The 15,605-nt window shown below is 40.9% G+C and overlaps 2 protein-coding genes across 3 annotated transcripts in view; both read left to right on the top strand.

Moving 5' to 3' along the window:
- hivep3b (HIVEP zinc finger 3b) overlaps positions 1–7,062 on the top strand; it is a 50,894-nt gene extending 43,832 nt beyond the window's left edge. For both annotated transcript variants that reach the window (XM_074683017.1, XM_074683019.1), the window contains exons 6-9: positions 2,311–2,486; positions 2,610–2,711; positions 3,967–4,619; positions 4,741–7,062. In XM_074683017.1, the coding sequence (XP_074539118.1) occupies positions 2,311–2,486; positions 2,610–2,711; positions 3,967–4,619; positions 4,741–5,388 (1,579 nt within the window). In that variant the 3' untranslated portion in view covers positions 5,389–7,062. The remainder of the gene's footprint in view (positions 1–2,310; positions 2,487–2,609; positions 2,712–3,966; positions 4,620–4,740) is intronic.
- A 4,862-nt stretch (positions 7,063–11,924) lies between these two features.
- LOC141801324 (endothelin-2) lies at positions 11,925–14,574 on the top strand. Its single transcript, XM_074684322.1, has 5 exons — positions 11,925–12,043; positions 12,712–12,868; positions 13,091–13,204; positions 13,871–13,936; positions 14,025–14,574. Exons 1-5 carry the CDS (start codon positions 11,986–11,988, stop codon positions 14,107–14,109), a joined length of 480 nt encoding a protein of 159 aa, XP_074540423.1. The 5' UTR covers positions 11,925–11,985; the 3' UTR covers positions 14,110–14,574.
- The last annotated feature ends 1,031 nt before the right edge of the window (positions 14,575–15,605 follow it).

Genomic DNA, 15,605 nt, shown 5'->3' with positions numbered 1-15,605 from the left:
CAGAGGTGAAAGATGCCCTTAGAGTTTATTAAATCAGGGAAGCTCTTTCTTAGTTAATCATGCATCAATATTTATTTTCAGTGACAGCAAAAGTAAGTTGAATATCAGCTTTAATCCCTCCTTCTCTAATCCATCATATTCACGACAGACTGGTACACCTGTTCAACTCTGCTGCTGCTGCTGCTTCCCCTGCCTTGGTTTTACGATGCACGTAAATGAAATGGGAGGTGTGCTTTCTCCACTTTTGCATTCATATAGGCATGTGGAAGGGCAGGGAGCTCCAAGAACAGAGCGATACCCCCAGATATGACTTTGTGACTTCCTTTATGCAAATTATTAATTCACTTGATGAGAGTTGTCCTGATGAACTGTAATTATAATGGCCGCCTTAAAGCTACATTACACAGGGGCAGGCTACCAGTTGAATTTAGAGCCAGAAATCTGACTTAATGTTGCAAGTGGGGAGCAAAACTTCAGCCTTGTTTTCCTGAGATGTGGATAGATATTTTTAGCACTGGAAAGAAAAACATGCCAGTAAACAGTAGCAAGTTTGCAAATGAATAAAGCCACTGTTGAGACTATTTTAGCATTGTGCAACAATTTGTTATGATTTTCTGCAGCAGGTTCTGTTATGAAATCGGGAACATTCTCAGCCAGAGTTCTTGTAGATAGGGTGGATTTCCTGTAATTTAACACGGTCAGCACACAATAGTTATTTACCATACAAACTGGATGGTGCAGTTCTTCATTAGCACTGACAGGAGATGTTTTCAACACAGGACAATCCAGCCAGATATAAAATGTCTGCGGTCTACATGGTCTACACATAGCCGTTTAGTAAACATCAGAACTGTGTGCAAACAGTGTTTTTATAGACAGGATCTAAATGTGTTGCTTGATTTTTATATATAGTGTCTATTTTAGGTTGTGGGCCATAGCCAGGCTTCCCTGCCCTCTCTTTAGCTGCTGCTGTTGTTGGCAGGGTGGACTGTCGCAGCAGAATAGCTGGTATTCTCTGCGCTCGGGGTGTAGTGGAGGAAACAGCCAAGGAGCTCTTTGCTGCTGGGGTTTTGGTGGGGCTTCCCTGACCTGCCTTCATAAAGAGGGTTCTCTTTTTCCCAGTTTCTCGTCTATGTGGATCTGAATTCATGAGCATGAGTTCTTATACTGAATGAATGTCAGTGCTGCACACAAACCTACATGTTGCTGTAATAAAGGCTGCACTAATTGATATTTTTCACAGAGTAATCGGCCATGCAAGTGTAAAAGTTGCATTGTGACAAAGCCACTCAAATTAGTGCTGATTGATGACCCTGTTCTGGCACTTTATATCTGTTGGATGAACTGATTTGATATGCGCTGTGTGTGTGTCTGCTCGATCTGCGTGTATCATGTTGTGTCTTCTCTTTTTTGTTTGGACTTGATGTTATGATAAATGTAATGTATTTTATTGTACTTCAAATTGTTTTCAGGTTGCCTATCGTCAACTGGCTGGGGACTGCAGCTGGAAATTAGCCGCAAAGGCTAAAGCTGCCTCTTTTACTTTGTACAGTACATTACAGAGGACTGTCCACGGAGTAATAAACAAATACAAATTTCTAAAAGCATTCAAGTGTCTTTTAGCATATTGTTTTACCCAAATTTCCAGAGTCGCAAGCCTTGTTTCCAGGAGCTGTTTTCAAGAGGGAAGTTTGGTCAATGTTGTGTAACATTTGTCCACCATAAAATGGTAGACAAAATTGGCAACTTCTAATGGAGATAACAAAAGATTACAGTATCAAGAAGTTTTCTCAGAATGTATTTGGGAAAACATAACAAAACATTTAAGCTTAAGAATCCAATTAAATTCAGTTCAAAGAGCGGGTGTTGTGCTTTATATTTTTTATACACATATATTTTTTTCAGCCTTTGTCTGAAATTCTTTGTTTTAGCTGCTGTCTCTTTAAGGCTTTCCTTCTCTTTAAACCCCCCTTCCTTCAAACTGATGTGAGGCCAGAGCTATGGGCAGACCTTTGTGTTTGAGGCCCACACCTCGAACATGTCATGAACCAGTTTTGCTATTTTAAAGCAGTTTTCTGATAGATTCTTAAACATATGATCATGTAAAAATTAGTACACATCTATTACTGACATCCAGCATGGTTACTTTACATCCATGTTTAAAATACAGGCTAGTAATGTCTCTTTTACCTAAATTAGTCATACATTTTCCCATGGTTAGTCAGGCAATGACACATTGGCCTGTGATTCCTTTGATGATTTTTGCTATTAAATAAAACTTTTCACCCTCATCCCCTCATTTTCTCTCAGGTATAAGTCCAACGAGGAGTATGTTTATGTGAGAGGTCGTGGCAGGGGAAAGTACATATGTGGAGAATGCGGCATCCGCTGTAAGAAGCCAAGCATGCTAAAAAAGCACATCCGAACACACACAGATGTCCGTCCGTACATCTGCAAACACTGCAACTTTGCCTTCAAAACCAAAGGTAGGGGGACGGTTACATGAATACATGAATACTGGAACCTTTTTTCTTAGCCCCAGTGGTCGTATCTTACCTTTGTCTTTAAAATGCTGTCACTTTTAATGTGATTTTCTTGTTTCTTTCTAGGGAACCTTACCAAACACATGAAGTCAAAGGCTCATGGGAAAAAATGCCAGGCAATGGGGGTATCTGAGTCATCTCTGGACGAGCCAGAAAGCGAGGAAACAGGTACTCGGGAGGGGACGGAGAAGCATCTTTCCCATCCACTGCAGGGAAATGTTTGGCGCACAGCTGGATGAACTTGTGTGTGCTCGTGAAGAATGGTAGCTGCTCAGCACTGACAGCTTATGCAACACCATGTTCTATTCTTCTCCCCGTGGCCTTGCATAAAAAATATGAAAAAGTAGAAGATAAATGAACAAAGAATACATAACAGTTTTGCCAGGACACCTTGTCGTCAAGGATGTTTTGCTGGCGTATGACAACTTTAAAGTTTGCTCCCTATAAAAGCCAAAAAAGCTCACTATTTCCTCCTTAACCTTCCTCTACTAATCCTCCCCTGCACGTCTCATTCATGCTGACAAACTGCTCATCACAGCCAAGGATGTGCCATTTAACCATCTCTCCATTCACAAGGCTGCTGAGATAGTTTGTGAATAGAGGCATGGTGCTATTCAATAAAACCCCGGTCTTTTTATCCCCAGTCTATTTATAACTTGTGTATGATTGGTGGGGAGTTTAGTGTTGTCAGAAACACACTTTATGCTGTCCTTATCCTTTGTGCTTGTTGAAAATAGCTCCCCTAATGTGCCAGTTTAATTTTTTTTTCAACTGCTTACATTTAGCAATAAGAAGTTTTGGTTGATTGACATGGATGTTCAAGTAAACAGATTAAAGATAAAGCTGTATAAGATATTACAATTCAGATATAAACCAGAATAGCAAAATAATAGCTAAGCTAAGCACCGTGGCTGAGGACGAAACAAATGTTTAGCTACTTAAAAAGTCCTCTCTCAAAGTCCTGGTTTAGTCCAGCTGTGAAAAGGTTCAAGTTTTGATGAGGGTGGACCAGGCTAAAATCTGTGGCAGGTCATCTCCCTCTTTTGCTTCCCTGGCTCAGACTCGATCTGCTTTCCTATCCTCTGTAGAACGGTGTTAAAAGCCCAATAAAATAAAAATATTCTCTATCAGAAAGGTTATAGTTTGGGTTAGGGTTTGTTTTTTAACATCTTCACTGCTTCACCTCCTGTAAAATATTCTCAAGCGTAGAATGTTTGTATGTCCTGCAGTTAACTGTTTTACACTTTAGATCAACTAACAGGATCAGAAAAGAGCATGCAGGGCTTTACCTGGAATCATTTTTGTACTGGAGAACACATGTTTTAAAATTAATATGCATATAGCTAGGCCTAAATACCATCTACTGTAGGTGGTACGGTACACATGGCACATTGAAGTATGTGTCTGTTTCTCTGCACAACAGCAGGAAGTGAAGAGCGTGTGTGTGGCTCAGAGGAGCAGGAGGAGCACCAGTTTTCTGATGTAGAGGAGTCCGAGGATGACGATGACAATGATGATGAGGAAGAAGAAGAGGAGGAGTCAGCATCCCATGATGACCCACCATCCTCCTGTTCGTCCGATACCCACCCATCAACAGGCGGGCACTCCTGGCACTCTCAGCAGGGAACTCCTGAAGCCGAGCATCTGGGTGCTGGTCTCAGTCCCAGTCAGGAGCCCTCTCCAAGAGGGGTCTGGCCCAGCAGACGAGCCACCTCTCCAGGCAGCAGGCGAGCACTGTTTTCCCGACGGGGCTGGAAGGCGTCACCCCGGGGATTCTCCCCTAGCAGTGAGAGCTGCTCCCCCAGCCGCAGCCTCTCCCCTCGCCTGGAGCTGTCCTCACCCATCCACAGCCTCTCCCCCAGGACGGAGTTATCCTCTTCCACTCAGCATGTCTCCCCCTCCCCTGAGAGTGGGCTGTCCCCCATAAGACCCCTGTCCCCTCTGCCTCCCATCTCGCCCAGCTGCCACCGTTCATCACAAGCAAGAACCCTCCCCTCGCCTTTGGGGTTCCAGCATAGGTCCCCTGGATACATGCCATGGGAGACCCCAGGGACGAGAGGTGGTCATGTCAAACAGGTGAGCTTCTTATGTAAGCTTTTAGAGATTTAAATCCAGAATCAGGTAGAAGTAAATCCTCTGCACTTCTCTCCTGTGAAAGTCAACGAAAAGTAACTTGAGGTCTTTGCTCCCCCTGCAGGACAAAAGTGGTACTGAGGGACCAACAATGCCAGAATCCAGCTTGTTTCCGCCTTCTTTCCGCCTCCCCACATGTGAAGGTTATCCTGGCCTTCGGACAGCAGACACCACCTTCAGCCATCTTCCCATGCACTCCCAACAAGCCAGGGTCCCTTATCCCATGATCCCCATTGGAGGGATCCAAATAGTACAGGCCAGACCAAGGTCCCACCCCACCACCCCATCGTCTCCAACCTCACCCCCCATTGAAGGGCCGTCATTTGCCAGGTTTGAATCTTACTGGGGCGGGACCCCCAGAACTCAAGGGCTTAGGACTCCTGGAGACCCCTGGTCAGAGCACCAGGCAGCAGGAACCAGCCAATCAGTGCATTGCGTTTACAGCACAGCATTCACATGCTCCAAGCAGGAGGTGGAGACCACAGACTCGAAGCAATATGGCAGCTCACATGGCTCCGCCTACACCCCCAGCTCTCCTGGCGAGACTCCTGAACACAGCATCAGTGACAGCCGTTCAAGCGCACCCCCAAATGTCACAGCCCCAGTAGCTTTGCGTGTCATTGGACGGCAGCCAGATGGGGAGGAGCCACAGTCTGGTGTCAGGGTGGAAAAGGGAGGAGCTAAAGGAGACGGATCAGACCAGAGCACTTAAAGTGTCACACTTTGATGCATCATGCATCCAATTTTGTTCTATTGGTTGCTAAATTTGTCTTGTTTTTTTATTGCTTTGTTTTTATACAGTTTTCAATACTATTGTTAACTTAGATGTTTGTTCTTTGGCAATATTCAGGTTTGTTATTGAAAATGCACTTTTTCCTTTGTAAAAATAATGTCTATCTATATATAAATTATCTATACACAAATATATCTCTCCTGTATCTGTATTGATACTGGTAATCGTAATGTTTGTTCAAATGTATGTAAATGAAAAATTGATACATTTGTAAATGACCAAAATCTTTAATCAAACATTATTCCGGTTTATGTTTGTCCAAATTTTGTCCAGAATTGCTCAAATTATAGTTACTTGTGCCTTTTCTGTCCAGGTTTGTGTTCTGAGATGTACAGTGCAGAGAGAAGGCTGTGAAACTTTACTCTTTCTTTCCTGGGAGTTAGTATTTTGAATGTTTCTGTTCTACAGGCCATCGCTTTAACGACAGGGTAACAAAGAGCAGAGACTTTGAAGGAGCAGCAGAAATGTGTCAAAGTAATTGCACTGAAGTTCTATTTTTTTATTACAGAAGATTTTAGATTAGAGATTGTCTCTGTACAGGGAAGCGCGCTCCTTATTTATTGTTGTTGAATGACAATGATCATTGTTTCAAGTTTTTTTTTACTTTTTTTTTAACAGAAAAAGATGTTGATTTTTGCCTTTTCCATATTTCTGTGTCTTGAAATGTTCAAAAAAATGAGGGATTGAGTTTAGGTGACACAAGAAGATTAAGTGCCCTGCAGATTTCACACACAGCAAAATTTCTAGTCATTGAAGAAATAAAAGAAAATGCACCAGACTTACTTGAATTTGTGCCTTCATTCAAATCAGTCATATGCACAGAATATCCGTTTTCTCCCATAGAGTTTGTGCTTTAGATTTTTTTACAGCATGGAAGTCAAAGGTAGGGTCTGCAGGAATTTCCGTCACTTGTTAGTAAACACAAATTCAAACTGGGCTCCTCCTCCTTGGCTCAGTGGCAGCGGCATGGCACACCCACAGTCTCGGACCATGACTATGTGAACAAGCTGGCTAAATCTCAATGCCCCCCTGAACCCTGAGCCATTTCAGATGAAATTGGGATGACCTGGAAAGTGCATGAGTCTGCTAGGGCTTAAAAATAGTGTCACTTTAATAGGACATGCTACTGTAAGTCAAAACAGTTTTTCCACCAAACTTCAAGAAATCATCTTAATGTATGAATTATACTGCACAGTACATGTAAAGATACGATTTGGGAAGAATCAGGCTGTTTAATACGTTAATTCTTAAAGACAGGCAGACTTCTATTAATGAAGCATCAACTTTGGTTTAATTTTGTGGTTTTTATTTGTAGTCTCTCTCTTTATTCTTTTTTTTTTTTTTTTTTTTTCATTTTCTGTGTTATGTGTTTGTTCACCCTGCTGTGTTTGTGGACTTCCCCCACAGACTGTAAAATACATGGACGTAATCTCCACGACGTCACCCATCTGTTCCTGATACCGTGAAATGAAATCAATCCGCAGATGCAGCCACATTTGACATGACTCAGGCTTTGAGCTTCTGTTATACCATCCATGGGACACAGGTTAGTCGCGTGAGCAAAGCTGCGTTTCTGTTTGAATCGACCTACCTTAACTCATTCACTGCAAGCCGTTTTAGCGCATTTTGACCTATCTTTCAAGACCCACAGAATACTGAGTTCTATGACTCACTATTTTTAAACCATAAAATAACAGTTTGTTGTGCTGTTTCCACAATATAAAAAAAACGCCGGATTTTGGCAAAAGCAGCCCAAATATTATATACCCGCCCAATGCATTTTTTCCCCGCCAGATGTAATCAAAAGTAGCCCAATTGGGCGGAAAACCGCCCAATTTGGCAACACTGCCACTCAGTAGCCAAGCAAACACCTGTAAAATAGTCTTTCTACGTGTCGAGACTGAGAGCGGTGCACCAGACTTGTTAGCACAAGCTAATCAGGGGTGACACATACCTGGTTAGCAGAAAGCAAACTGCATCGCTCTTCACCCCGTGCTGCCTTCCAAGTGCCCGAATACGAGAGGAAGTCCAGCCAAGCTTCACCCTTTTTGAGTAAAAAGCTTTGTCTTTGTGGCGTTTCGTTTCACTTAAGTTGTATTAATTTCTTCCATGTGCTTCCTCCACTGTTGTAGCCACTCGGTACAGCTAATTAACACGCAAAGTCACTTGCGCACTGGGCGTACTGTGATTGGCTGATGTAACCACACTTACTCTCCGCCCAGAAACGTCCCAACACAACTAAAACATCAACATACAGGTAGATGAAGGGTTTCGAGTGGGTTCGAGGCAGACATAGACACTGACACTAGACATGCACATGATCAGTCCGCGCAGATATCCTTAATTTTGGGTGATCAGTGATATTGGATGTGTAAGTTAAAACATGAAGATTTTATTGTTTCACATACATTTTTCAATGATTTTTAATAAAATAAGATTGGAATATATCTGATATGCTGTCAGTTATAAAAAAAAAAAAAAAAAAAAAAATTGGTATGGGCCCAAATTGGTATTGGTAGGCCAGGCTTTTTAATGATCGGTGATCAGGCAGAATAATGATAATAATAATAATAATAATAATAATAATAATAATAATAATAATAATAATAATAATAATAATAATTTATTTATAGAGTGCTTTTCAAAATGAAAAGACACTTTAATCAAAATAAAATCAAAATAATGAAATAACAGTAAAATACAGGCATAGAAAAAAAAAAGAGACAAAAACAGGCGCAAGGAAAAAGCAAAGTCAGGACTGAAATATATTACCTAAGTTAAAGACTGTACAGAATAGGTGAGTTTTCAGTTTAGTCTTGATGGCAGGAGGGTCAGCAGTGTTATGGATGTGTTGAGGGAGTGAATTCCAAAGGGAGGGGGCAGCAAAAGAGAAGGCTCTGTTCCCCCAGGGTTTCAATAAGATGAAAACTATTTCATAAATACCAACTCAAGGGTTTATGGTTCTTCAAACAGGACAACAAAAGCTGTAGAACATTACAAAATATTAACACCTCCATTCTCTCTATGTGTGGCCTCCATTTAGAAAAGCAGTGTGGTGTCAACTGAAGACTGAAATATTTTCTGAATGCTAAGCTAGACTTCCATTTCCCTGACTCCTTCATTCATCCTCACTGTATCTGAGCAGAAGTCTACTTGATTACCGGTATATTGCCCAATTTCCTAATGTGGTTGTCAACAGTGCTGCAGAAGCACTCGTCATGAATTTCTTATGAGTTTGAGATCATGATAAGATCATTTTCAAATTAACCCCACTCTTCTCTGTTATGGAAGCTTTTATTTCGCATCTAGCCACAAGTAAGTTAGCTGCATGTCTTCAGTATCACCACTAGATGTCCCCACTTAATAAACCTAGCCTCAGAAATTCATAGAATAATGATCCCATCAATCTTGACATGTGTAAGCTTCAAAAGGGAACATTAAAGATGTCTGTATTCTGATTTCCTTGGTTTCCATGGTTCCAGTTTTGACAGGGGTCAAAAGGGCTGCACACACCTTTTCAAGAGAATTCACCTTATCAAATGTGATTCATGTATTTAATGTCATAAATTCCCAAGTATGGCTGTTAAAATAGGTCACTTGTGAATCAATACTGTAACTCTGCACCCTGAAAACACCCAATTTTATTACACCAACATTCTTCTCTTACAAAAGCTGAATTTCATTTTGAGCAGACCAAGATTCAGCCCTCAACTTTGCTTGTCCAGACAAAGAAATAAGCATCAATACCCTTGTTAACATATTGCTCTAATCTTTGGTGGCTGTCTGTCCTTTGTCTCTGGCGCACTTTGCAGTACACGTTTGACAACACAGCAAGAGGTGGATTACATAAAAGTGACTCGAGGACAGCCAGCGAGTTTGTTGACAAGGAGCCAGGGGATGTTATGCTGTGACGTGACATTCCTCAAAAATGTTACAAAACAGGGAACAGTGGCGCGTTTTTATTTTTAGAAACCTGAATCAAAACTAGTTTGGGGTGATTGATGATTCTCCTTTTTTTAAAAGCCCCGTACACGCTGATGACACCGAGTCAGAGGGCTGAGCAGGCGCTTATTTACTCAGAGGAGTGAACACAGGAGGAAAGATTGCTAATTAAAAATTAATACCCGCATCCAGGACAGAAACTGGTGGAGACGTTTGGGAGTGGCTGAACAAAAAGTGACACTTCCATGCAAGGCTTTTCCTCTGACTAGCTTTGTACCCGCTATCTATAGATGTGCTGTCTAATGTGAGGATGCCTGCGGAGAGGGGCACATCTGTGCTCCTGAGGGAACTGAACTTATAACCTCCAGGGCAAGAATGTGTTAGAAAAATCTGTGCTATCAAGATGCTGTGTGGCAATCTCATCCTTGCGTCACACATTCCTCAAATCCTTATGTGAGAGCAAGATGTTGTTCCCCTCTCACCAGAAATCAGACCTATTAACAGACCTATACAGCATCCTGACCTTATACCTGACCTATCAGAGTGGGAGAAAAACATCTGGAGCAGGCTTGAGTGACATGTAGACATAATGTATGAACAGTGCTATGAAGCTAAGTAATTTCATGATTGGCTGATGCTCTGTCTGCTTGTTCTCTGTTGATTTCAGTCTGACCTCTCATTGTTGTAGCTGGTTTTCAATCAACAGATCTTCTGGTCATGTCCGTCTACTTGCTGCTTTCTGCTGCTGCTGCTGTGTCAGGTTTCATTAAGGATGATTACGATACACTGATATTGACTTAACTAGTATTCCCAAATAGTAGCAGATGGATTTGTAGTCTGTGTAATTTTTGTGGTTAAACCTTCATCAGTCCAAATACAGGCTGTTCACTGTAAACCATTCTGTGACATTGATTAACACCATCTAGAAAAACTGAGGTTGGGGAATTAATTTACCGAATGTCTTGTTACTCAACATTTGTGCTCCTCAAGCAAATTTTGCCCAATGAATTTTTTTGTTTGTTTGTTTAATAAGGAATACACAATAATCTACAATTCTATTTATTGTTTATTACTCTTAAATCTATTCGTCTTCATACATACTAGCCCTAACATAGTCATCTCCCTTGGACAAACAAACAATTTTAACCAACATTAAACAAAAATAGATAATAAATAAATAAATAGATAGATAAATAAATAAATAAATAAATAAATAAGAAAGAAAGAAAGTTTACTTTAAAATAGTCACTCGTGTTGTCATGAATGACTGCTGCCTGTTGTCTACCTGCAGGACTCGGGCACAGCTGACCTGCACACTGGGCACCATGCAGTGAGGTCCATAGGAGCACAGCTGCCGTCTGGCAAGAAAAAGGAGACCGCTTCTCTCTCCATATCTCTCTTTCTGTTTGTGCATGTGTGTGTAGGCTTCCACCTGCAATCCACGAGACATCAGCCTGATCTAAAGTGACCCAGGAAGGTTTTCTGACCAGTACAGAGTCAGTAAAACTGACATAGAATCCAAACACATAACAGTCACAACATCTGATTTCCCACTCAAATCCGAAACAGAATTCTTTTCTGTAGCACTCCTTTTTTCACAGGTGCTCTTCATTTAGAGATCTGCTCTCATGTCCTTTTTGCTCTATTTTGGTCCCCACCTACTCCAGAAGACAGTGTTCACCTGTTTTGTTTTTGAGATTGTTCTGTATCTTGTCTTGTCTACCTACTTCTGATACCGGAGAGAGTTGTGATTGATGACTATTTTGAGGCTGTTGTTATTTTTCCAAAGGCTGTGAGGAAAAAATGTGGATCTGTTAAAGTGAAAAGAATCTGGAATCTGGTAGCATGAGCTTAAGCGTGCAATAAAACCACAGAAAAGTTGCAAATTCAGTCAACATTTCACAATTTAGAAATTGATAACTGCACATGACCGGTATTTAATAAAACTATAACTCTTTTTAACATTAAAAAAGATGGTTATCGATGGTTACTGACTGTAATGAAAAAGCTTTTGGACTTTTTATTCACCTATCAGAAATAACCATCAATTTATTTTATCATAATTTACCATTTTTATGTCTCTCACTGAATCAATTCTGACATTTTTTTACATGCTTAGTCAATTGGGTGCTTCTCTTTTTTTATTTTATAGAACAGAAATCCATAAGTCTCCAATTCTTTCTGATCCTTCCCTTTCTGATCAGACTTTAAGTTTTCCTTTATTTAATTTGATGATCAACCTTCAGCCTGTAGAGCCAGAAAACAGATCATTTCCCACTCAACATGTCATGAAACTCACCCAGCTGATGGTTGTGTTGTCACCAAGGAACTCAAAAGCTTCAAATATTTCCTGGAATGTGTCACAGGTTTTGAGGTTTGAACACCCTGAGGTTGTCCCCATGAGGCAAAGAGGATTGATACTGTGGGCGGGGCTTCATGACATCATGTGAAGGAGATCAGATATAAGAGAATGGCAGCGCTCGCACACCTGCAGACAAACAGCAGCAGCACACTGAAAACAAAAGACTATCTCTGTACTGTACAGATACAAGCTTTCTGCAGAGTTTCTCAGCAATGTCTCCAGACACCAGCCTGTTTCTTGTCATCACTTTCTGGGCTTCAGTGCAGGATGGTGAGTCAGTTTTTCACTCTGTTTTTTAAAATCTATAAAAAAAAAGTCTTGAAAATAATCATATTTCTCCTTCAACAGAATGTGTATGACAGATGGTAAATTCATTGTCTGCAAAGAAATATAAGAAAAGAGTTTTAAAATGTTTTGCTTAGTGGAAAGCAGTGTTACATGTGGATCACTTGATATTTGAAGTCCTCACTGATGGTAAAACTATGCATGAAAGAATAATATCCTTTGCTGTACAGCATGTTGGTGCACATACATGTTTTGGCATGCACAGGACACATAAAAGGATTCATTAATCAACGTTGTTACATGTTACCTTGTTCTGCTTTCTGAGTACCTGTGTGCATTAGCTGTTATCTGTTTTCTTTACTTAGAAACATAACGGAAGAGGTAAATGGTTTGTTTGTGAGCATTTTGAGTGATTCTCTTTGACTGTGTTTGAACTTGACATGAAAATGTCAAGAAATTCCTTCAGAGCTGTCCGGTAAATAAGACTGTTTGCTCACTGTTAGTGACAAGAGTTGATGAGTTTCTTCATGTTCACACTTGCAATTTCTATCAAGGAGAGATACATGATGTAACGTTTCCATTTGTGAAAAACAGAGTGGTGCCTGGCTGAAGAAAGGACTCCTGTCACTGAGTGTGTCTTTGTCTCGCTGCAGGTTTTGGTCTTCCGGTGATGAAACAGCAGGATGTGGAGACCAGTGATAACGTCCCGACACAGAGAGTGAGAGTGAAGCGCTGCGCCTGCAGCAGCCAGCTCGACTCTGAGTGCCATTACTTCTGCCACCTGGACATCATCTGGATCAACACACCCAGGTGAGAGACAGAGAGAGCACACCACATGAGACTGTAAACAAGCAGCATGCTCACCTCTACTTTAACTTTTTGGATCTTTGTCAGGATCATTAAAACAATATCCACAAATTAAAGATACGCTGTGGTTATCATTTTATGGTGACATTATCTTTGCATGATTAAATTACAGCCAAAAAGCAGAGTCAACACTGTTATTTTCATTTTCACGTCTCCTCTCTGCAGCAAAACAACAGCCTATGGTCTGGGAAACTCTCTGTCCCGACGCAGGAGGTCCACTTCCCGCTGCACATGTGCAAACCCTGATGATCAAACTTGCAACAACTTCTGCTATCACAGGTAAACATGGGCCCTGTACAAAAGCCCTGCACACCTTTAAAGCATCACTTAAAACCCCCCAGTGAGATCTAATTTTACATTATAGCCTGATTAGTTTGTAACAGCCAGAGTTATAATTCCGTGTGGGGGGGGGAAATGAGTGGTGCAGAAAAAGGAAACACCTCCTTTTAATGCATTGCTATAAATAGCCTGACTGGGTTCATTAACTCCTGTTTTTCTGTGGGTGTGATCATCAAAACAAAACAGCTGAGGCCTGTGGGAGTAAAGCAATCTCAGGCTGGTGCTTGAAGCTTGTTTCTGATTGGCTGTGAGGACAGAGGAGGGAAATGGAGGCAATTAAAAAATGTAAAGAATTCATGTTTCCTAAACATACCCAATAAATGTCGGCACCCAGAAACGTCAGACAGAGAGAGCAGGAAGTGTCATTTGAGGTCAGCTGGTTCTCCTGTTTACAGTGGCTGGTGGCATAAAAGCTTTAGTGAGCCAGTAAAGATAAGAGTTTTCCAGGTTACAGAAAGAAAACAACATGACAAAGGGTTTGCTCTTCTTCTTTAAGTAAGGTGCTCTTTAACTAAAGTCGTGTCTATAAAATAATTTGTGTGACACAGTAATGTATGTCAGAGGTGCTGCTCTTGTAAAGTGACTTTGCTGTTTTCTGTTGTGCAGCCCTGGAAGCATTCCCCTGAAAGAATCCATCAAGAAACCCCAACGTGACATACTCAGCATCCTGAGGTGAGCTTTGGATGATAAGAGAATGACTTTGTATAAATCTACTAAAACTTAGAACATATTCTCAATCATGTTTTTTTCTGTCCCTTAGGGCATCGGCCATCAGGTCTAAGCGAGCTCTGGACCTACTTGGTTCAGACAAATCCTCTAGAGTGCAGAGACAGAACGTCCGCTAAACAACGTAGCTGTTGAGGCGACAAGAGAGACAGAAGAGGAGAGCAGTGAGCACCTGAATAAATGTCTCTGTTGATAGAGAGGAGGCAACAAAGGGCTGCTGGAAGACCCGGAGCAGGGAGATGTGCCTGATGTGCCACACAAAGATGAAGGTGGAAAACGAGACAGAAACAGATGCAGACGGTCAGCACAGAGAGGAGCTGCTGTCAGGACTGGTGTCATGTTTGACTCTGGTCTGTGACAGCTGGAGCAGCTGTGACTCAGAACACAGCAGCACTGACACAGATGGATTGAGGAGAGGGGAAAAAACATGTATACTGTACATACATGTGCAGGAATTCCTCACATATACAGCATGTTTCCACTTATTTTTCACTACAAGATACAAACCTTGTGACAGACAATATTCTCTTTTTTTTTCCTCTGTACATCTTTCTTATTTTACAATTTATTTAAAAATACTTTGATAACCCAAAAGCTTATTCTAAAAAATATTTAGTATACTTAAAATATGTTTCTTTATAGGATTTTTGCTGCTTGAACTTAAATTAACACCAGCTAATGAACAAAACATATACTTTTCTGATTTTATTCTCCATCTTTGAATGCACAGTCATCTGTAAATAAAGTGATTCTTGTAAAGAAACTGCAGGTGAAGAATAATTTGTTGGAGAAGCGGCATGTGTGATTTGATTGTTTGACATGCAAACACATTTCTGAGTTGAAAAGGGGGCCTGAGATGGATGAATGGTCCAGGAATTTGTGGCTCACATCAATTATAAGTTTACGTGCTATTCAAAGGCTGCACAGCCGCTGTTATCATAAGGATCTGTGGAAAGAATGCAGCGTTTTGTAACTTAGCTGAGGGGGTGAGGGAGAGGTACAAAACGCTCTGTCACCTCATGTTCCTTTCTGCTCGTTCTGAACATACCGTCCATGAACACCTGAAAATGCAGGAGGAGCTGCAACCGGAGACAACAATCCAGCTTTCATCCCTTGGATGGACTGATGTAGAGCTGACTTCTTTCTGTTTTCTCATCAAATGACACAGAAAATGTTTTTTTTTTATCACTGATGCAATTTAAAAACTGGTCCAATCTTTACATGTGCAATACCTCACCACCTCCTCTGTACACATTTCATACTTGTATGTTGGTTAATATTCATTTAAGTTAAATTGTTCTGTACATATTTTTCAAGGTAACACTTGTTATATTATTCTAACTTAACAGTTTTGTTTGCATTTAAAACTTCCTGTTTGATACTGTAATTCTGTAAATTTTTCCACTGTGGGACAAATAAAGGATTATCTTATCTCATCTAACCTTATCCTATATATGCATGATAAAACACACTGAGGCTATAATTCCAGAGATTGCTTCCAGAAATTTCTTTTCATTCCTCTCATATTTCTGCTTCAGCTTTTTCCTCGAGAGACCCCCTGCAGCCATCTTTTCATGGCAGGCCTGAGCAAAACAGCAGCCTGGTTTCAAACAGG

This window comes from Halichoeres trimaculatus, unplaced genomic scaffold (assembly GCF_033239565.1).
Source record: "Halichoeres trimaculatus isolate MK-OKI-2021-1 unplaced genomic scaffold, fHalTri1.1 fHalTri1_scaffold_12, whole genome shotgun sequence".
Lineage (NCBI taxonomy): Eukaryota > Metazoa > Chordata > Actinopteri > Labriformes > Labridae > Halichoeres > Halichoeres trimaculatus.
Note: the sequence above shows the minus strand (reverse complement) of the source record. Positions and strands in the feature narration are given on the sequence as shown.

Bases quoted from the DNA above. Each gene is read 5' to 3' on its own strand.
- LOC141801324 (XM_074684322.1), top strand. From the start codon at position 11,986: ATGTCTCCAGACACCAGCCTGTTTCTTGTCATCACTTTCTGGGCTTCA. The intron at 12,044-12,711 runs GTGAGTCAGTTT...GTCTCGCTGCAG, and splicing joins CTGGGCTTCAGTGCAGGATG to GTTTTGGTCTTCCGGTGATG. The intron at 13,937-14,024 runs GTGAGCTTTGGA...TCTGTCCCTTAG, and splicing joins GACATACTCAGCATCCTGAG to GGCATCGGCCATCAGGTCTA.